The 21,539-nt window shown below is 40.8% G+C and overlaps 1 protein-coding gene across 1 annotated transcript in view; it reads right to left on the bottom strand.

Moving 5' to 3' along the window:
- Positions 1-450: 450 nt before the first annotated feature.
- The window catches only part of RNF144B (ring finger protein 144B), a 36,360-nt gene continuing 15,271 nt past the window's right edge, over positions 451-21,539 (bottom strand). The window contains exons 3-7 of the mRNA XM_005149873.3: positions 15,505-15,565; positions 10,283-10,484; positions 8,962-9,106; positions 7,175-7,264; positions 451-7,009 (exon numbers count right to left, since the gene is read on the bottom strand). Coding sequence (XP_005149930.1) covers positions 6,869-7,009; positions 7,175-7,264; positions 8,962-9,106; positions 10,283-10,484; positions 15,505-15,565 — 639 coding nt within the window. The 3' untranslated portion in view covers positions 451-6,868. The remainder of the gene's footprint in view (positions 7,010-7,174; positions 7,265-8,961; positions 9,107-10,282; positions 10,485-15,504; positions 15,566-21,539) is intronic.

The raw sequence follows: 21,539 nt of genomic DNA, 5'->3' as shown, positions 1-21,539 counted from the left end.
TGCTGCAGAGACAGGCAGGGTTGAGGGAGCAAAGGAAGAGAAAGTGGGCTCTGAAGCAGCAGACTTTTCTTCGTGCAGCTTTCCACAGCCTGGGGTAGGTCCAGCTGCTCCTGGTCATGGTCTTCACCACATTTCACATGGGAACAGATTTATAGTAGCCCTGCACCCCACCTGAAGGGAGAAAACACCACCACCACTGTGGTATCTGCATGCCACTGCAGCAGCACTCAGGACCTAACACACAGCCTGCCCCACTTGCTTTGAAAGGATTTTAATGTCATGTACTTTTTGAGAAAGTAAGTAAGAGTCAAGACACTGATCCTACCTCTTCTACCCTTGTTCATTCTCAATATTCCCATTAAGCAGCCCAGATGCATTTGAATTAATCCCATAATTTTTCTATATTCATCTTTAAAAGGCAGTGAAGGATTACAACAAGATGAGACAATGTTTTTACACTGATTTTTTTTAATGTTGCACATACTGCGTTTTATAACATTAGAAGAAAACAGAAACCCAAAATAAACCTGAAAGACAGAAAATAAATATTTTTTATGAATGTATGCAGAGTGCAAAAAAATCTCATCTGTAAAATGTTTAAATGCTGAATCACACAACAAAAAAATTACAAAAGCACTTATTTCTTTATACATGTTAGCTTTCCTCTTACAAACACAAATATATTTTAACAAATCTTACAAAGATCAAACCCTTTTGCCCTTCACCAGGAGAGAAGTGGTGAAGAAAGTGTATTACCTGGAGGAAAAGAAAACAAACAGATAAACTAAATGTAAGCCTAGGCAGGTACCAGGGAAATGAACACCTAGATGCTGAGTAGGAATTCACCCTTGTGTGCTGCAGTGCAGTAGATGAACCCCCTGAGAAGAAGGGACAGCCCTGTGGAGAGAAGCATGATTCCTCCTGCTGAGACAAAGCTGCTCTTTGCTGTGTCACTCACCCTTGCAGACCAACTAAGCCTCTCTCCTGCTTCTGTCCATCCAAGGCTTTATTTGCAAACAAATACATCCAAAAGCTGCACTAGTCCAGCTGGGAGACCTTAAATTTGAAAAGAGGTGGGAGCACTGCAAAAAGCCTGGCTAAACCCAGTGCAACAAACAGAGCCAAACACCTGCCTCAGATGGAGCAGCGCAGGGATCTATGACCATTGCCAGTTTGCACCAGTGCTCAGAAACACACCTTGGACACTTTCAGTCACACATATTTAAAATATGGGAGTCCTTAATTTTTAGCCAGGAAAAGAGAAAATTTCTTGGACTGAAGGGGAAAGAATGAGGTTGTGACCTCTAAAAAGCTGGTCAACCTTGTCAACCAGTATCATCTTGTACAGCCTGAATTGTGATGGCAAATAAAAACTACTGCTAGGAAACTACCTTTCCTAACAACAGAAATTTGCGTGACTCAACTAACTTGAGGGATAGTAACGAAACCTCTGATAGAAATTAAAAATAGCAGTAAACATTTACTGTGGATTGCACCAAATCATAGGAATTTACCTTGGTAGGAACACCATGACCTTCTCCACAGGAAGCAGAAGAGGAAAGGCTTCCAGGATGAATACATCTAAAATAAATCTTTTATATGATAAAAGGCAAAGATACTTCAAAATCATATTTCATAATTGCTAGTTATAAATTATATATGAATTGTATAAATTATAATTATACATTATAAAAACACATAGGTTCTGAGCAACTTGAGTGTAGTGACACAAACCCGACCTTTCAGCTTCCCGTTCAACAAAATCATTCAGATCTCACTTTATTACTTTACTACCTAGAGGACAAATAATTATTAGAGTGAAGTTTTCCAGAATCTTAGCAGTAAGTTCATCTTCCAGCAGGCTGCAGAAGAATCAACTCTCACTACTCTAGGAGAGGTAGAATTTCAGACCTTTATTGCCAGACACATAAATTAAGAGCCTGATCCTACACACTCATGTGTGAGAGATCTCTTAAAACTGTTTTATAACTAGCACACTCTGTTCAACTGTTTCATTTTAAAATTATCTGACTGTGTACGTATACCCAAGAAAGAGAAGCTATTTTGATTTATATAATAAAAATATGTATATAGGATGTAGGTTTTTTCTAGCACATTTTCAAAAGTCTGTTTGTCATAGAAGCATCTTTCCTGTGAAGCTCAAAAGCAGTAGGGCTCCTTATAAGCTCTAACAAAGCCGTCCTTATTTATGTTTTCCATGACAACTTCTTAAGTGTGAATGAGCTTGTCTAAACAAGCCAAGTCTGAAATTTCTATCTTTGGTCATTTATCCCAGCACCAAATTTCATATTATAACCATGGAGAAAACTGTTGGAAGATTTCTTCATGCACAGAAATACACTAATTTTACTCTCAGAATCTTTGGCCTGAGATAGAGAATGAAAAACACAATCATAAGAGGAACTACTTTGAGAAAGATGATAGAGTCTGGGAGAAGGAAATTACAGTGCAAAACAGGTTTCAAATTTTTTAAGTGGTGGGCACTACAGCACAACCACTCACTGTGGTACCAGAGAACACAGCAGCCAAAAGTTGATATCATTGTCCCATTATGGAAATGCAGTTGATTTCTGTCCACTTTTACATATATTCAAGAAAATATGAAGGTAATACCCAATTTCTCTTAGTTTATCCAAGTAAAAATTATGTACATTTTAAACTTGCCCTTGGACATTGTGCTGTGTTACTGGACAGTCAACAGCACACAGCATCATTAAAGCACTGTGGAAACATTAATTACCATTAACCCTTCATGCCCTTCTTTGGGGTATGTAACCCCATGCACCATTAATAGATCATTAACTACTGAATGGCAGTGTTGACTGTCACCCATGATTCTAGAATAAATACTGCAGGGAAGTACTTATGCTACAGCATGACAAATATTTTCTTTCTATTAACAGGTGATTTTTGGAGCAGGTTATCATCATCCTCATTTTAACACAAGGATATGAGATGCTGAGTGCGGTCCTCAGCTGTATTTGACATAGCTCCAGTGACTGCTGGGAAATTATAATGAGATATGTGGCCACGGAGATTTGTGGCCAGTTGCAGTAAAAATCCAGATTCGTAGCACTGGTCTAAGATCTCCTGTTTAAACATCTAGAGCCCAGAAGGCTGAATGCCCCTGATTCAGAGGGAACACAGCAGTTGCCACTTTTGTTCTTCAAGAGAGACTTCTGTAGATCCTGTCAGTGTAAAGTTAATGGCCTAAAACCCCCAAGGTCTCTCTCAGTGAGAGAGATGGAGCAAATTGGTGATGGAGCTAGGGTGGGCCTTTTGCCATAGACTCCAGATCCTGCACAGAACCCTGTCCTGTGTCAGTCCTGAGCTCTACCCTGGATGCCACCTACACACCAGCCACCTGCCACAGGGGAAGAGCAGTGAAGCCTGGTACTAACACGCACCAACTACACCACACAGATGGCATTCAAGAGGATAAATTTACAGCTACATTGATTTAGAAGAGTCACAAGTAGATGGAGTCCTGTTTTTGTTTCTTTCTCCCTAATTTCTGTTAGTATTATTTGCCACAGTTGCAATAAATTTCCTATAAAGTGACTTTGATTTTTCTTGTGCAGTTAAAAACCAACCAACCAAACAAAAAAGCCAAAAACCAACACTGTAAAAGATCCCTGCTAAAATGGTTCTCTGGAAACCAGCTAGTGCAAAATAGTTGCCTTCTGAAAAACAAGGCTAACAGGGCCCTACTGCTCCCAGCACATGAGCACAGGTACTTCTCTGCTCAGCAGAGTTAGCATGTCTTCACATGCTGACCAAGTCATGGTCTGCTTAAAGCACCTGCTCACGTATCCCTGTCCAATGAAAAGCCAGGACACAAGGTGCACTGAACACAGCCTTTTAAAGAAAATAATCGTTGTAAGACTTCTATTTTAAGCTTTTAAGTTCTAAGGTATTTCTAGAGCTTCTATCTTGTCCAACTTGTTGCATCTACACAACCAAAGGAAGGTATGCCTGTAGCTCACACTCTCCTTACCCGGCTTTAAAGACTTCCAACTAGGCCACTGCTACCAGTCTCCGTACAGCCTCCTTAGATGCCTGGACTGGCACACTGGCTGTCAGGTTGTGCTAACACCTGCATACTGCTTTTGGTACCTCCATCAGGCACCTAAACTGGCACCAGAAATAAAATGTGTACACAGAAAAGGTACACCTTCCTTCTGCTCTGCAGGAATTAGCCTCCAAAAGGAGTTACCCTCCACTTTAGCTAAAGAGTTAAAAATAAACTAAATAGTGTTGCTTTCCCAGACTTTACAGCTATGCAGGTGTGCAATGCTGTTACAAAATATTATCTTTCAAACCAATTAAACAAATTCTCACTTTATGAAGAGATCTGCATTAATTTTACACAACATTTAAAGAACAAAAGAAGGTTAAATTTGTATTATAATTTAAATGGTGACCTTATGTTCATTAGTGTATTCGGGGGTAGGACAACTGCCTTCAGGTGCATGGAAGAACTTGGCAGTTTCATTAACAAAGCAGTATTAATGAAAAAAAAATATGACACTTTCATTCCAATAGGCATTTTAGCAAAAACAAGCCAAGGGAAACAAGGACAGGACACAGAAAGAAACCAGTTTTGTAGAGGGTGCACTGGACATAGATAAGACCATAAAACATGAACAACCCACAAATTTAACATGCAAAGGATACTGGTACATTGCAATGCTGGTTATGGTTAAAGAGGCTATACAGCTCCTGTATCTTTGTTCTTGACACTTCATTAAAGTAAGACTCTGAACTTCAAGTTCATAAATAAAATGGAAATTACAGTAGTGCCATAAAAACATAGGTAGAAAAATAGTGCAAAGCCAAGGGCTGGACACTTTAATCTGTCACAAGTACCCGCAAGCACTACTATTAGTGCTCTTAAAGAAAACACACACAGAAAACATTCTCTATTTTTTTATAAATGGCAGTTGCCTGCATTGCACTCTGTATTTAGAATGTACTGACTACCTCTCTGCTTCCCTTTGAGGCTGTGGATGGAGAATAAATGTAGCCTTTCACACTGGTGAGCACTGCCTGCCCTCCAGTCATGACTGGTAGCAAAGTCAGACAGTATTTATAAAAGAAATCAATTAAAAAGTAAACCAGACAATATCATTTAAGGCCTCTGTCCCTGCTAGTCTGCTCAACAGACCACACTTTCTTAAAATAAGAATATCTTCCACTTCTGTTACAGTACCCAGAGAGCGAAGTTACACAAAATAAGGTCACATTTATGGCTGCCAAGAAGGCAAAGTTCCTGAGGCTCAGCCAAACGCAACAGCAAAGATGCCCTTCGCAGCACTCTTTGAGTGCCTCACACTGTGTGGATGGAGGAAGGAGGGCAAATCGGCGGAGGGTGAGCCCAAAACGCTGCTCAGGCTAAGCACCTCATTTAAACCTTGCAGCCCTTATTTGAAAGGGGTTTGGAATTACAACTGATTACATAGTGCAAACTTGTATCAGCTCCCATAGATAAAAAATGCACAGATGGGAGTCTAGAACAAAAGCCACCACCAACCAGGGTTGGGAGGAGCACCAGCCATTATAGAAATAAAATCCAGGGAGCAGAGTCTGATATCAGCTACTCCTGAGTGAGCCTGGAGTAATTCCAGCTTTTCAGTGAGGATTTGGTGAACTTACACAGGTGTAATTGATACCAGAGTCTGAATCAGTTTGGTGGTGAGGCATCAAATTAAAATGAAGTGTTCATTAAATGACAGCCTTTCAGATTTAGAGTAACTAAAAATCATCAGAAACAGAGTTTGTTAACCTCAAGTGGGGCAGAAGAAACAGCCACAATGGACAGAGCTTATATTTACACAGCATTTCTCAAGTATTCGCTTCAGCAGGTCTGTAACATTTTAATGGAGGGTTTGGCTTAGCCAGGTCTGTGTAACTTTCTAACAGGGTTCTTGCTGCCACCTCGTGTAAACTGTTGAAAAAATATATTCTATCCATGCCCATGCGGCTGCTCACATAGGCACAACCAAAATTCCAATACTGTGCACAAAATAGGAACCGTATCATGGCCTTTCTTAACATATTAGCTTCATGGTGAATTTGCTGCTCGCAGGTTACTGACAAAAGGCATGCTCAATGGCAGGGAAATATGCATACTTCTGATATTTCAAGGTAGATGTCATGCTTAATCTGACAAAAATACCAGCTTTCTCGAGGTAGTCCAGTCTCGAAAAAGAGAGTGCTACCTTAGTCAGAAACAGTTTTGTTGGGTTTTAGTTCTGTAATTGATTTCAATTGCATAAATCAAATTGATTTCAATGAGAAAAGAAATGCCACGGCAGCCAATTGTCAGGAAACTGTCAAAAATATTTTCTTCAGAGTTTGCTATCTTTAATGGGACACAAGCTAGCAGACAGAGGAACATAATCAGGCTTTTCCCTCTCCCTCTTTCAAAAAATAACCCAAACTTTTTAAGGAGTCTGAGTGTCACCAAGAACCAACAGAAAGCATGAAAGTAATGACTGGGTCTGCACAGGTGGAGTAATACTGCAGGATCAAGTCATGCAGCTGATGCAAGATGGTAAAGTTCTAGCAGTCTCAAAAGCTGTCCCATTTAAGGGTACGCACTACTGAATGGTGTCCCATTTTCCTTTTAGAAAGCAAAAACCTACACCATACGTACTGCATGATAATCTAGACTTTTCCCACACTGGGACTTGTTAGTGATAGGGTAGCCTGTAAAGAATAGGCACTTATCCCAAGAATTGGCATAGAAGAGTATTATTTGGCAGGTATGGCACCAAAATACACCCATTGTGCTTTCTCACAAAAAATACGCTCTGCAGATGGAGGCTCAGAGAGACACACAGTTTTAGGTTGTCGGCGGGCTGTGTTTCTTCTTTTTGCTTCGGTAAGATTTGCAAATGCAGCAGATGATGCACGGAGATGCCACGAGCAGCAAGGGAGAGGTCACCAATGCTATTATACCTAGTCCAACGAGGATCCCCACAACCTGAAAGACATGGTGGTGACATGGAACATACGCACGCACAGGCACAGCAGAGATCTCAAAAACAGATGAAAATATGAAAATAATCATCTTTATCCTTCACTGAAGGGTAAAATCGCTTTGCTTCCTGCGCACATGAGAGCTCTGCTCAGCTGACTAGGAACGCACCTGCGTCCTGTTCCACATCACCGAAGCCCGTGAGTGGCCCAGCTTGTTTCTGCAAGGGCCTCTGTCATAATGTCGTAAGAAGATATCGTTCTGAAAAACAAAAGTAGAAGCTGTAAGAGCAGGTTACAGTACTGCAGGGAGAGGTTCAAGACTGGACTGGAAATACAACCTTCCCGATGCTGCTTTAAAATTACCAGCTGCCAGCAGACAAGTTCATCCCGCTTCCAAATAATTATCTTGAGAGGCTTTTTGCAGTTTCAGAAAGTGTGGTGTGTGGGGGACCTGAGCTATTTTATAGAACCTTTCACCCCCACTTTTAAAAACCACAAGCATATGCGTTGCACCTCCTGCACACGTACCCCATCTGTAATTTGGTGATGATAAAGGGGCAAGGTAAACAGCAGATACTTCTGAAAACTAGGAATCTGAGGAATCATCTTCCTGAGGTACTTCTACCTTCTGTTCTCCTGCTGTCCCTGCACCTTATAGATATTTCCTTCTTAAGCTTAACAGGAAAATTTAAAAAAGGGAAATCCCTGTTTCCTTGTTCTTTTTCCACTGATGCTTATGAAACGATCCATCTTTACTTCAGAAAGTGACTAATGCCCTGCGTTACCCTCCCTTAGCCAGCTGTGCTGTAAGGTGTTGCTGCTTCCTCTTTTGTTTTTCAGCCCTACTCTTTGTCTCTGCAGGTAGTACCTTCCCCTATGCCAGGAGCTCCTGTAACCCTGCACATTTAGAAAAACTACATTTAAATCACCCTACAGCCTCCTTCTTCTTCCTAATTTTGAACTGATGAAAACTTGATAAGGGCATGTTTACAGAGTCTGTGAGGATCTGGCAGTCTTCCAGTTCAGCACAGTGTTAAGCAATTGTGTACTGTATGTACTCTGGGGCAACCCATAAGAATCACGTTGAAAAAGCATGCTCACACACAGAAACAGGATCTGACACTAAGCAAAACCTGTTTAGCATGCTGAGAAAAGGAAGGACAAAGAATGAGGAAGTCTCATTGTTTGCTGGCTGCAAAGTACAAAGAAGAAAAGCTATGCCGAACCTAACATTTTATTTCAAGTGCTGGTAAAGTCCTTTTCACACTCCCACTGTTGTTTCTGACGACCGTTTCGAGAAGGGAAGCTGCAATATACATGAGCACATTACCTCCTGTACTACTAATGCTGCTAGGGAACTTGAAGCCACACAGGTTGAGACTAGTTGGTATCTCTTGAGAAATAACTAGCAACCTGCACTTCATAATTCAAGTTTATAATCCAATATTTTTATAGCCAAACCTACTAACCAATCATTCTCTTCAGTAATCATGGCACTAGAGATGGACTAGTAAAGGAGACCTAGTCTATATGAGCTCTTAACACACCCTACAGTTAAACAACCCCCTTCACCCACTACCATGCCATTTTTTGAACAGGCCGTGACCTGTCAAGTGAAAGACCCTTATTTCCCTGGCTCTCAAACAAACTGTTTTTAGCTACTGCACTGTAAGAGGGAATCAGAGATAGCCAGCACTGGAATGGACCTCCAGGAAGCAACCAGTCTGTCCCATTTCCCTCAAAAAACCAACATGGGATCCACAGAAATGTTTATAGTCCTTTACAGAAAAAAAAAGATATTCATATAAATAAAAACACTGGGTGAACAAGAAGAAAGAAATGAAGTCAGGAGCTGAATTGAGCCAAGACATTCACTGATGAAGAGTTTGTACAGGGCCTCAGACTAAGCCCAGCCCCTTTATCCTTTATCTAGGTGTTTTTTTCTGTAGCACTTACATCCAAGTTATGTAGACAGTACCAGCAAAATGTGTGTTTGCAATTCTTGCACATCATCTGAGCACAGCCCTCATTTCGCTCAATGTAGATCCGACAAACTGGGCACTGCTTAATTGGTGCCTCTGACTCTGTTCCAATAAGCGATCTAGAAGAGCAAGGAAACATTAAAGTTAAATGTGAATGTAATTACTGTTGATATTCAGGTCCAAATGTGTACTGAGCTTATTTTCCAGAGCATTTAATGTTGTTGGTTTTAATGCACTCAATGTGTGAGGCTTGTTATGCTCAGTACAGGATATTGAAATATACTCACTACTAGGTGTAAGATTATTAATATCATGTAAAAGTGAAACTCCATTCCCTTTGTCTTTTATGCTACATAAAACTAACACTCACTACACCCACTAATCTATCATCTGTAGAATTAAAAATCAGCACTTTGTAAAACAGCTTGCACAATTCATTTAACAAGACTGGATTATGCAACTCGTAACAGTCCTTGCCTGAACAAAATAACCTTAAACTCCTCTAAAGCCAGATATCAAACTCAGAGAAAAAAAAGTTACGGCAAGAGCTCTCTGGCAACTCCTATTCAATGAAGCCTCCAGCAAGCAAAATGCTTAGATTTTAGGGAAGTCAAAAAATTATAGAAAACTTTGAATGCATATGACTGAAAGTCATCTGATTCTAAAGACAAAGACAGATGGTCAGAGGTATGATCTAATTTAAATACAAAAGTGCTCTCTTTCTGTAGATTAATGTCTTATTCAACTTTATCTGTAGGTTGTTTACACCTACACAAAATTAGCTTAAATCGGGTTTCTCACACAAAATGGGACATTTTACTCTGCATAAGAGAGAAGATTTGTCTATGCAGATAAATATTAAGCAGGGGTGATTTCTTAATCACAGCATAAGTTTGACTGGATAGGATATCCTATCTAGGATATAAGTTCGAATCCTAGAATATCGGTGGTGTACTGGATTTTTTGTATGGGCACAAGTCACAGTTCTAGCATGTAAACAAACTATTTAGGTAGATTCAAAGCCCTGGAGGGCTTCACCTTTCAGACATTGTCAGTGGCAACCCAAACTTTGTAACTACATATATAATATTAATTATTAAAAAAAATTATCATTTAAAATAATAATTGAGACAGGAATTAAATTTAGGAAACACCAGAAGAGAAGGAAAGCCTCAGAGATTCACCTAAGGAGCTAGAAAGAAGGTGTTTCATTAAACTGATGAGAGGCACAAAGCTAACACTCCATGCCATAAAGAACCAAAGGATAGCGTGACCTCTGTGGGCTCCCCTCTTACCCCTGCTCATTTAGCAATGGAGTTTGGTTTTCCTGGCACAGGTGCTGTGGGTGCCATGCCTCCTTGCAAAAGGAACAGAACTTCAGGTGGCAAGATGGGCATTCCACCAGCATCTTCACTCCCGACTCGCTTGTTGCCACATGGCACACCGTTTGGCAGTCGACTGCAGGGCACCATGTTCTCCGGGGGTCCAAGTGGACTTCTGAAATGTATCAGAGAGAGAAATAAACCTGTTTATTCAGTCCCCTTCCCATTCCAGTGACATTCCTGTGACAGGTATGCAAGACCCAGTTCTGCATGTGGGTGGGGAAACTGAAGTCCTCCACACCCATGCCTATGAGCATTTGAACCTACTCGTCTTTAGGCCCGTCTGCAATTGTGCTCTGCTAAGGCAGTTGCACTGGAAGCATCACGAGAATGGCAATACACTACACACGATGTATTCTTTGCCTTTATAAGGAGGTACAAAAGATTAACCTAACTGCTGCTCCCTGAGAAGCATGTATCTTTTGTGACATTAGGCCATCCCATGTCTTTCATGTGTGCAAGCCATGCAGTATCTTCCATGTAAACAGCATGGCTGTGATTAAATTAATTTTAGGTCACATTGCATGCCTTATTCCCTTCCCTCTACCTACAAACTCCAATTAATATTCACTTTATTATATGATCACTATTTGTCAGATACAGTGAGAGTCAACATGAGATTCGGGGTGGAGATGCTGAGTTACAGACATGCAAAGAATGATAAGCATTGATTCTTCCTCTCACTCCCCAACATATATTCAATGAATTTGGACCTGCAGCAGAAACCCAGCGGAAACACATTCACTGTTATGGGTGCCCACTCTGTGTGCAACCTTATGCTGCTCAAGTCCACGAAGTGCAGCCAAACACTCCCACCCTACAGAGCCTCCCTAGAAAAGGGCTGTTGTGCTTGCAGGAGCTACCCACCTCTCCTCCTTCACTGGGAGCTCTCTGGTACCACCACTGAAAATAAGTAGATGGAAGGTATGTCTCAGAAACAGGTGGAAATCCCTGACTGTGAGATGCCAAAGCCATTACAATGTACCTCCGGCAGACAAAAAATTGTCCCACCTGAAACAAAAAGCTGCACAAGGACCCCAGACACAAGTCCTCTGGCAAATTTTGCTACAACAGTTGAAGGCACTTCCTCCTATGCACATTCCCCTGGCCTGTACTGCTCTTCTGCAGGAGGTTGCTGGTAACCCACAGTGAAGGGGGCTGGTGGACAGATATCTAGCAGATGCCCCAGTCATGTCATCTGTAGGCAGTGCCAGCAAAACACCTGTACCACCTACCTCCATCCATTTCATGAACTTGTTGCATTCTTTCCTCTTATTCTCTTACAGGTGTTTCCTTTGCTCCACAGACCAAACAAACATTTAGGTTTGTACTGAATGAAAGCTGGAACAAAACAGTTTGCAGCTTCATTTGTTGGAGGAAGAGGCACATGGGTGGGCAGTACAAGCCATATTTCATTTTTATATACTTTTAAAAAGCAGTGTCCTGACTGAGAAATCATTATTTCTGCAGCTTCCGTTTGTGTCTCTTAAAGGAAACTCTGAACTAGTCAAGACTACGGCCTAGGACTGGCTATTGTATTTAAGTCTTCACACAGTAGGTTCTGTATGCTTTCTGTTGATAAACAGCAGTTAAAATGAGATAAAGTGAAGTTCCCACAGACAGCTGCTTAACATACCACTGGAAGACTAACTTCTCCTATCCTGTTTTTGGATGAAAGCGAGGATGTCTGGTTTTAACATCACTGGGAGAAGGGGAGTTGGCTTGTAAATCTTACTGATTTTTACAAATTTGTTGTAGCAAGATGTAATGCACGAGATGAAACTCCCTCCTCTCCCACTTCCTCCATTTTACAAAGAACCTACAGATGGTGTTTTGCAATCCATGCTGTCTCAGACTGTTTGGTTTACCATGGCTTAAAAGGAAAACCAGAAAAAAATAAAAAGGAGCACACCCCCCCCCCCAAAAAAGAGGAAAGAGGCTATCTCACTGCTGCAACAAGCTTCTCCATCTTTCGGTTAGGACCATTTGTCTCCCAAGCCTTTCCCCTGCTTCTCCAGAGCCAGTTCAGACACACTTGCTCCACTCTCAGGAGGAAAGCCTTCCCAAACAGTATCAATAGAAGGCAGGAATTGGTCCAGTTTTCACAAGACATACAAGCAAGCAGGTGGGAGACAGATGGGGGAAAGACAGCACCCTGAAAAAAGGAGAACTTCTGGCTCAGGAGAGGTACTCAATGAAAGGATGAAGCCTATGCCTTTCACAGAATATTTGGAACACTTCCTTTTAAAATGGACTACTTTTTGGTCAGGCATAAAATGGAGATCCTCATCATCTACCACCTGGTCTATTGAGTAACTGTCACAAAAATAGAAATATAATGCATGTGTCCTAACCACATCCTATTCCTCTATTTCATTACTTCTGATGACCACATCAACCCCTTCCTCAACACAGAGCAATTCCTGTTTCTTCTGTTAAAATATGCTGCATGGAAGCTCTGTGGCTAGGTCCTGACTGGATGCAGAGAAGTTACAGATATGTAAGAAAGCTTGCTTTTAAGCCTGAAAACATTTGCATTCTAAGAACACAAAACCCACAGACAATACTTTTAGTGCATTCCTTACTGAACCAAGCAAATGTACACAGGTATACAACTGGGTAACAGTTACTTCTCAGTACTTTTTCACCCAATATTATTTGCCTTTTTTTAACAAGGAAATGGAAAAGAAATCTCTTTTATTAAAATAGCTAGCATGGGGGATGGGAAAAACAGCTTTTGGATGTATAAGCCCTTCTTCAGGTCTTCAAAATTTTCCTCAAAATTCATCTCACAATACGAAATGTCTCAAAGGGTGAGAAGCATTGGCTTTACCAATCACTTGAACACTGGTAAGCAAACACTACAGAGCAAGTCTTCTGACTTACCCAAGAAGCATTTCTAGTAAAGCAAAGAGAGTGCTGAAGCAAAGATCCCATATCTCAACAGAATAAAGCTGAGAGAAGAAGGTCTAAAATAGGAAGTTATAGGGTTTGAATAAAGCAATCTCTTGATCAGAGCAAGCCACAAATGATGCCCTAGTACCTGCCTATATTAAGAGACGAGAGGCCTGGGTTTTCTGTAGCCCCACGTTTGAAAAGGGCTAGGTTGCACTAAGGCTGACACAGACACAAGACACACAACAGATCTCTGCTGCTGGGAGTCCCTGAGCAGATTCTGGATCAGAATTCAGCCCCAGCATGGGCCATCAGCAAGGTTTATTGCTGGTTTCAGAAAAAGATTCTCAGGACAGAGTTGGTTGGCACTGGTCAGGGCACACAGGCTTGCCATGCTGGGGTCAGGTCAGCAAAAACTAAGCTAAGCCCAACTGATGAGTCCATAAAGGTCAGCCTTGAGAACAGGGCTAAATCCAGGACAGGTAAAAGATCTAAGCCAGGATTTGGATTAAGCTGGTATCCAGGTCAGAGCTTTAGTTAGCAGGAATCAGTATGCTGGATTTATTGCTGTGACCAATAGGAAAGGCAAAAAGGCTGCTGCTGGTATGCCAGTTTTTACTCATCATAAAGGAGAAAGGACAGATTTTAGAAGCGAGGTAATGGAGGTGGAGGAATATTTGCCAGACTTAAGCAAGAAAGAAAAGGAGGATTTTAAAAACAGACAAGTTTCAGGCTTCTGTGTGTGGGAGGCAGTAAAAAAAAGAAGAGATGTAACAGGGAATGGGACAAAAGATCATGAGTTCAGCTTTGGCTAGTTACAGAGAAGGAGATACCAGGAAATCCTTAGTTTCATAGACCTCAGCTAAAAAAAAAAAAGGTTTTATATAAAACAGATCAATGTATTGCAAGAATGTCTGCTTCTTAATGTGGTGATTTAAAAGCTCTGATTTCCCCTGTCTAGGGCTCTAGACAAGCCACTGCTTGGCTTATGAACTGGAGAGACTTCTTAAGGAATGAAAGATAAACAAGAAGGGTAAAATAGGAGAGAGAAATAAAAAATAAAGCAGGGTTTGGGATTCTATTTTTTTTTTTGGCCTGAGTGCCTGCAAATCACAGCTACAATCTGCATCTGTCCATGAACTTGGGGGCATGCTGCAGTTTCTGTACTTCGTGATCATTCACTGTGACTCATGCCAAATGAAATTCTGTAAAAACCCACTTACTCTTCCATGTGACCATCTTTCCAAGTGCATTACTGTGCCTCACTTTTATGAACTTCTGTATTTTTATACAGATGCTCCCAATCTATTTGCATCTAGGCATGCATGTAAAGTGAGAACACTAATAGTCTTTCAGGGAAAGTTTGAAAACAGGCAGAGTCACAATAGATCAGTCCAGATACACTACCCTGCAAGCCATCATGCAGTGAGCTCTTTGAGAAACACTGCAGCTTCCAGCTGAGGCTTTTAAGTCGGTGTCAGCCTTTGAAACTAGTGTGGGACCTCATCTTTCTGACTAGCAAGTTTATTCTTCAGCCTTGGCAAGGAACCATCTTCTGAAGCAGAAGGCTGGCCTCTGGCATAGGAAAGCTGGGACCCAGTAACACTTTTAGTTTCAAACTTCTTTACTAATGGGCCTTACTCAGTAATGAGGGGTTAATTTATCCCTCAGGAAAAATAAAATACAGTAGATGAACATACATGAGGCTTCTACATATGAAAAGCTCCTTGCATGGAGCAAGCAGCTTTTGCAAAAACCCATACCACACTGCAGGGTCTGTCTCCCCCAGAAATTCTGAAGATCCCTATGGATGCATGAAAGGACTGTGTGCATCCTCCACCAGCCTCTAGCACCTTGTCTAGTTCTACCAGTACAATCATCACCTCAAAGACCCAGGATGAGCATGCTGCAGGAGGAACAATGGAGCCTCAGGCATGCAATCTGAAGGTGTTGCCCACAAGCTTCAGTAAAACTGTAGTATTTCAGTAAGACACCAGTCTGTTGATTCTGCTCCACTGAAATAATTTCAGAAAAAATAAAAATAAAATAAAAAATAGATTAAAAAATTGTCTATGGAGCACAGTCAGACCTAGTGATTGTTCTTAAGCTCTTTCAGAACAAAGGTATCTTCTCTGTCTCTTCTTTAACTTGCCCAACAGGCTTTGTCTCTGCAGTATGTAATACTGCCGCCTTCACTGACACGTTAAAAAGGAAGGTAATAGAAACCAAAGGGTTCACACCTCGTTCAAACCTCAGTCTCTTGTATAACTGAAACTGGTCAACCGGCACCAAACAGGCAATCTGAAATGAGAAACAAACACACAGAAAAAATATTAGAAACACAAATATGAAAAGCATTAATAAGCACTCTGTTCTACACACCTGCTCAACTGAGCCAGCTCTCCAATCCACCACTTTTCCCTGCTTGCTCTCACCACCACATTCCTCTATACGTTGGCTTCCTTTTCTAAAATTTAAAGTAGCTCTTGATCTCTCCTATTTCAACAACACAGCCCAGTAGTTCAGCCCATGTCTTTTTTACTATGCATAGGAAAGCCTTCTCTGTGGATTTTCTATTTACTTCAGGCTTCTCAGTTGTATTTCATGTTGGTTTAATGTAACAAAAGGTGACAGCTTGCCAGGCTTCTAGACTGCAATATGTTGTTCATGCACAAGAATACAGCTCAAATGAATGGTTCCTCGTTCCCCAGCCTTAATGGCAGAGGTCACTTAGCTCTTTGATTTCCAGTTTTTATTTGCTTCATCGGTTTTGGGCTGAGATGGTTAATGCACTGCTGTTGGAATCTGACTTAGACATGCACCAGCCCACTGGGAGCTAGACTGAAGTTAACAAATTCAGTTGGCATAGACAAGCAGGCTTTGCTGATACATTTTATACATTACCATAATTAAACAAGCAGCCTAAAAGACAACAGTCTATGTAGGAAACCAAGTACCTTATTTAAAGCCCTTAAACAAACCTGCATACTAGGTAAGGAGGGGTTCAGAGAAATTTTACAGACATTTCAGGAGCCCCATGTTTGTTGGACTCAGAATCTGAGATCATTCTCTTTATCTGATTCATTTGTAATATTGTACCAGCACTGAAAATCTATTTCTCTTTTATTGAAAATAAACCTAGACTAATACTAATACAGCACCTCATCATCTGAAGCACTGTGGGACAGTGCAGAACTGGCAGTTTCAAAATGAAGGGCTCTCAAACCTCACATCCAACATCCCAACACAGTCCTTCAGATGATTGTAAAAGGCAAAATTTTGTCCTCAGTCAAATGGACACTGGCCCTTGCTATCCTTCTGGGATGTGTGACACAGCACTCGTGAGAAGAAATACAAAGGCAAAAAAATCCAATATATAATTCAGCATCAAGCTGTGGATAATTTGCTTTTGTAGATTGAAAAAAAAAGAAAATAATATATCCACATCAAATCAATTGGAATTAAAATTGCATTCTGAAGCAGATATTTGGATCATTTATCTGATGTCAAGATTTAAGTATTAAAAGACGCTTGAAAGACTTACACTTGAAGAAATCAAAGGATTTAGTATCACAATGGGAAACACAAACAGATCTGAACAAAGCATACTCTTAGTCAAGCAAGACAGCCCTGGGTCAAAAGTACTGTCCTTGTTAAACTTCTGAATTCAGGGTGTAAACTATTTTTAGTATGAAAGTATTTGCATGTCTAAACAACATTACGTCAGTATGATTATAAGACATGGAGCGCTTCCTGACAAACTCTTCACTTGTTCATCAGAAATCAGCTGTAACACTCTTGGAAAACAAGTAACAATCAAACGGGGAAAAGAGTCAAGTTCAGCAGCTTCAGTGAAGATGACAACCAACAAAGCTGTATAAAATCCACAAGACACATCATTTCAGTATTGCCCACTTCTCCACAGAGCAGCTGCAAATCTAAATGGAGTCTGGAAAACAAAAGAAGTCACCGCTTTTCTTTAGCTGGGCGAGCATTGGCAACTACTTTAAATTTCCCTTCACTATGACTAAATTAAAACAGTGCGTCTCAATGCTGCAAGAGCCACTTGAGTGAATTGTTTAGTTGTCTGGGGTCTTTCTGTGCTTGCTTTTGCTTTTAACAAACAGTTTTCCAAGAGCAGCTCTATTGAGCCCGGAACTTCCCATGTATTAAAAATCAGCCTTTTTGATTACAGTGGGAGTGGGGTTAGGAGTGACACTGCAGATTTCAATAGGAAGCAGAGTCAGCACTGTAAGCCTTCCTTTCTCCAACTGGAGACCTGACTTTACCATGAAAGCCTTTCCCATGGGTTTCTTCAACTCCACTCTTCTTCCTACATACCCTTTTCACAGTTCAGGTTCCCCATCCCTGCATACAGCTCTGGGTGTTGAACACACACCAGTGGCACTGACTCCACCAGGCTTTGAAAGATCGGACCGCAGTAACACCGACACAGAGATCAACCTGAGAAGGGCTGAGCTGAAGCCTCCCACAGGTTTAATATCGTTAGGCAAGAGGACAGGAATGTATGATCTGCTGCTGCCTGAAACTGGGGACACATCAAAGCTGTACATGCAAATTCAATTGAAAAAAGAAAAAAAAAAGAAACATGAGTATCAGGTCCCAAAAAATCCAAGCAAATCCTTTCCTGAGTGAACTTTTAATCCCACTTATGCTTAATTGAGGACAGACGTAAACATGGCAAGGGGATTAGGTTTTTATCTTCTACTTGGCATCAGAGTCTAAATGTTCATCTTCATACAACTTCTCCAGCCCCGTGCAGGAGTCCATCCCAAACACCTCCTCTTCTGCACAAGTGCACAGACTTCTGGGCTAGACAGAGGATGTAGATCTGGGGAAGAAGCAAACCAGCACTCCAGCAGGTGGCAAAGGGCCAAGACAGAAGGACCATAAGCATGTCGGAAAGCAGGCATTTCTTATTCTAGGCCATGGAATTATTCAGTGTAGCCAGAAATGCTACAGAACAAGTTTTTGATCTTTTTTCTCTCTTTTTTTTTTTAATACTGGATTAAGGTTACAATAAAAGCCTATGAAGAAAATGAGAGGAAAGAACTCTCCTTTCCTGAAAAGATGTTGATTTGTGACTTAGCAGGCTGCTGGGAGTTGAAGTAGGTTTTCTGGTTTTCTATACCCTGTAAGCACCATCTGCAGTTAAAACACCCTTGTTATAGAGCATAAGAACATGAAAGAGCTCTCGTTAACAGCAGCAGCTTTCACCTGAAGTAAAAATATCCATGGGAAAAAAGCAAAATTTTGAAGGTTCACTGCCACAAAAGGCTGCAGCTGGACCCTTGCCAAGTGTCCAAAAAGAATGCCCAATGTGGTGCGATAACCAGCGCCCTGTTACTATGCGAGACAAAGAGCAAAGGAAGGAAAATGAAAGCACTTGAAGTAATCAGGTTCGGTTTACACAGGGGCAGGGTGCTCCTTGTAACCCAGGCAGTGCAGTAACCAGGAGCCAAGGAAGAACAACTCCCCTGTTTTCAGCTGCTGGCTACCACAGTGGAAAGGGAAAATCACTGCTCCACCTATTCTCAGGCTTTCAAGGGAGATGCAAGGAGGCAATCAAGAAAACTGAATAGATCTTACTTCCTTTCACACCCATATGAATCAAACCTTGATAATGCCAAGGCAGGGAAGTTCACCAGTACAACTGCTTCTCCCTTTCTCACTTTAGCAAATACACAACAAGGGCAGATCATGCACTGGCAGCAGCAACGGCTGTTTGCAAAGGGGTAGCATTGCCCTCCTCTGAGAAAGCCCCAGTCACATGGGCACTGTCTGGCTTTGCAAGGAGTGCAAAATAGTTTTATCTTGGGCAGTGGTTTGCTTTTGAAAGGGGCATGGGAGTTCAGACTCTTCATTGTGAGAAATTACACCAGTTACCATGCTCACTAGAGTTATAATGAAATATTAAATTATTCATTTCCTCCATCAAGGAGCTCTTCTCTTACTCAGTGGCAAGTAAAAACAAAATTAAGACTCTCTCATTTGCTCCGTTTGGATTTATTTAAAAACGAGTAAATAAGAACCAAAATTGTAATTCTGACCTTGAAAAAGATAGGTTGGCCTGCAACATTTTCTCAGCTTCCTCCTCATTTTACCATTTCAATCGCCCCGAGCAAATTGTAAACCAATTTTCAAATTAAAAATAAAACTCTTATTTTAAACTGACACCCAACAGGATTTTTGTTCAGCCACGTATGGAATATAGCGTAATTAAGAGTTCTAAGATCTGGGTCATTGTCCCATTTCAGCATCACTTTACAAAGTGCTGACAACCCTCTGTCAGGGTAGTATTAGTGCAGATCATAGTCTACACCGATGGAGTGACAGTAAGCAGAATATGCACTGCATGCAAAGGGGTAATTCTCAAAAGACACAAAAGGACAGCCCAAATCAGTAACTCCTGTACTGCATGCTTCATGGTTTTAATCCAGATCAGGTTATGTATACATGGATCATTGGCATCAATGCTACAAGCTTCAAAACAATACAGGAATCAGAAAGAGCAAAGCACAATTCCCCAGACATTATCCAAGTGAATATTCCATTAGAAATCCCTGTTTGCAGTTGAGATTTACCCTGATTCATAGCTTACACTGGTGATTGCATTTGTATCAAACAAAACCATTTCAAACCATGATAAATTACCCCTTATTTAGATTAGGGTCCAGTGAAATCAACAGCAAATTCCAAGAGAGACAGGAATATTCTAGACAGAAGTCTGCATGGTTAAAAAGAACTGTGTTAATGTAAGATGTTCCTTCTGCCTTCTGCTGCCAGGAAGGAATCCAAATCATCTTTGTTTACCATACTATTAGAGCTTGAAAGGACAAACATCTTGTTTAATGACATTGTTTTTAAACTTCCCTTTTTTTTGTTTTGCAACCAACTATTTGAAACAGAGTCTGTAGCCAAAACCATTGCCTTCCCACCACCAACACCCATTTATTTCTACTTGAAACCAGCTATAATACAAGCAGCTGCTATCTTGATGTAACAGGTCAAGATCTGACCTAGGATTGCACTCCGGTGCAATCAAGCACTCCCGTGGAACAGTTCCTTCTGTTTGAATGTACAATTGTCAAAACAAAAAAGAACTGCTGGGAAATGTACCAGTTTTTTCTGGATTTTGTTGAAGTAAAAAACAAAACAAAACCAAAAACTAAACCCACAACCAAACAGAGGGGTTTCAGGAAACATATTTTCAAAGTACTGAAAAGTACATTTCTAGTTTAAATGACTCTTCATTTTAAGTTCTTTTAGTACATTTCCTTCTCAGGTACAAAGACCAAAAGTAAAGCCTGAATTCCCAACATTTCCTATACAGTATGAATAAAGACCTTGAGAGAGGGAGGTAGAGGAACCTTCATAGCTATAATGTGTTATAAATTACTTATAAGCTTTGTTATTAATTGTTCAGTTTCCTCATTGAATGGAGCTCAATCCAAAATACACCAAAGTCAATGAAAAGGCTTTCCTTCACTTCAAATTACGTCTAAATTCACCTCCACAGGCAAGGGCAAAAGGCATTTAAAAAGCAAACAAAACAACCATGCTAGCTAACATAATTAGACACAATTTGGCCCAAAGTTTAGGAACCAATTTAACACCATGTCCATGACAAAGACAGTCTGAACTGCTATGTTTTTTTCAAACTGCAATGGTACCTGGTAAACATCAGCCACAGCAGAGTCTGAAATGAACATGACACAAGAAGTATTTTTTCAAAACCCTGATGCTAACACAAAGATGAAAAAAAGACCACTACAGAATACAGAGTGCTCATACACACTCTGTAGTTTACATACTAAACTTTCATCTTATTAACAGAGATTATCTATATTTTCTATCATTCCTTTGGGGATCTGGGGGGGGGGGGGGGTGTTCTTCCTTAAAGTAAGGGTTTTGGCAAAATACACGAGCAGTTCATTTTAACCAGGTTGGGTGCCTGTTTGCTTTTCAAGTGGAAGTCTGTTTTTTCAAGCACATTGCCAAAAGAGAGCATCAGAACATTCATTCATCCACAGGACACTAATGCGCATCTGGGCTGTTTAGTCATTCTGTCTTCAGCCCAGAAAACACCCTAAGATTAAGCTAATGGTTCATTTATACCTGCCCTGGAGTTTTCTCCTGCTTTACTAAGGAGTAAATATATCTCTATAATTCCTATAGCATCATAATGTTAATTTTCTTTAAAAACACACATTTTCAAGACTAAACCCCCAACCTGGTGGGATGGGTAGAAGGG

The sequence above is a fragment of the Melopsittacus undulatus genome, chromosome 1, assembly GCF_012275295.1.
Source record: "Melopsittacus undulatus isolate bMelUnd1 chromosome 1, bMelUnd1.mat.Z, whole genome shotgun sequence".
NCBI lineage: Eukaryota > Metazoa > Chordata > Aves > Psittaciformes > Psittaculidae > Melopsittacus > Melopsittacus undulatus.
Note: the sequence above shows the minus strand (reverse complement) of the source record. Positions and strands in the feature narration are given on the sequence as shown.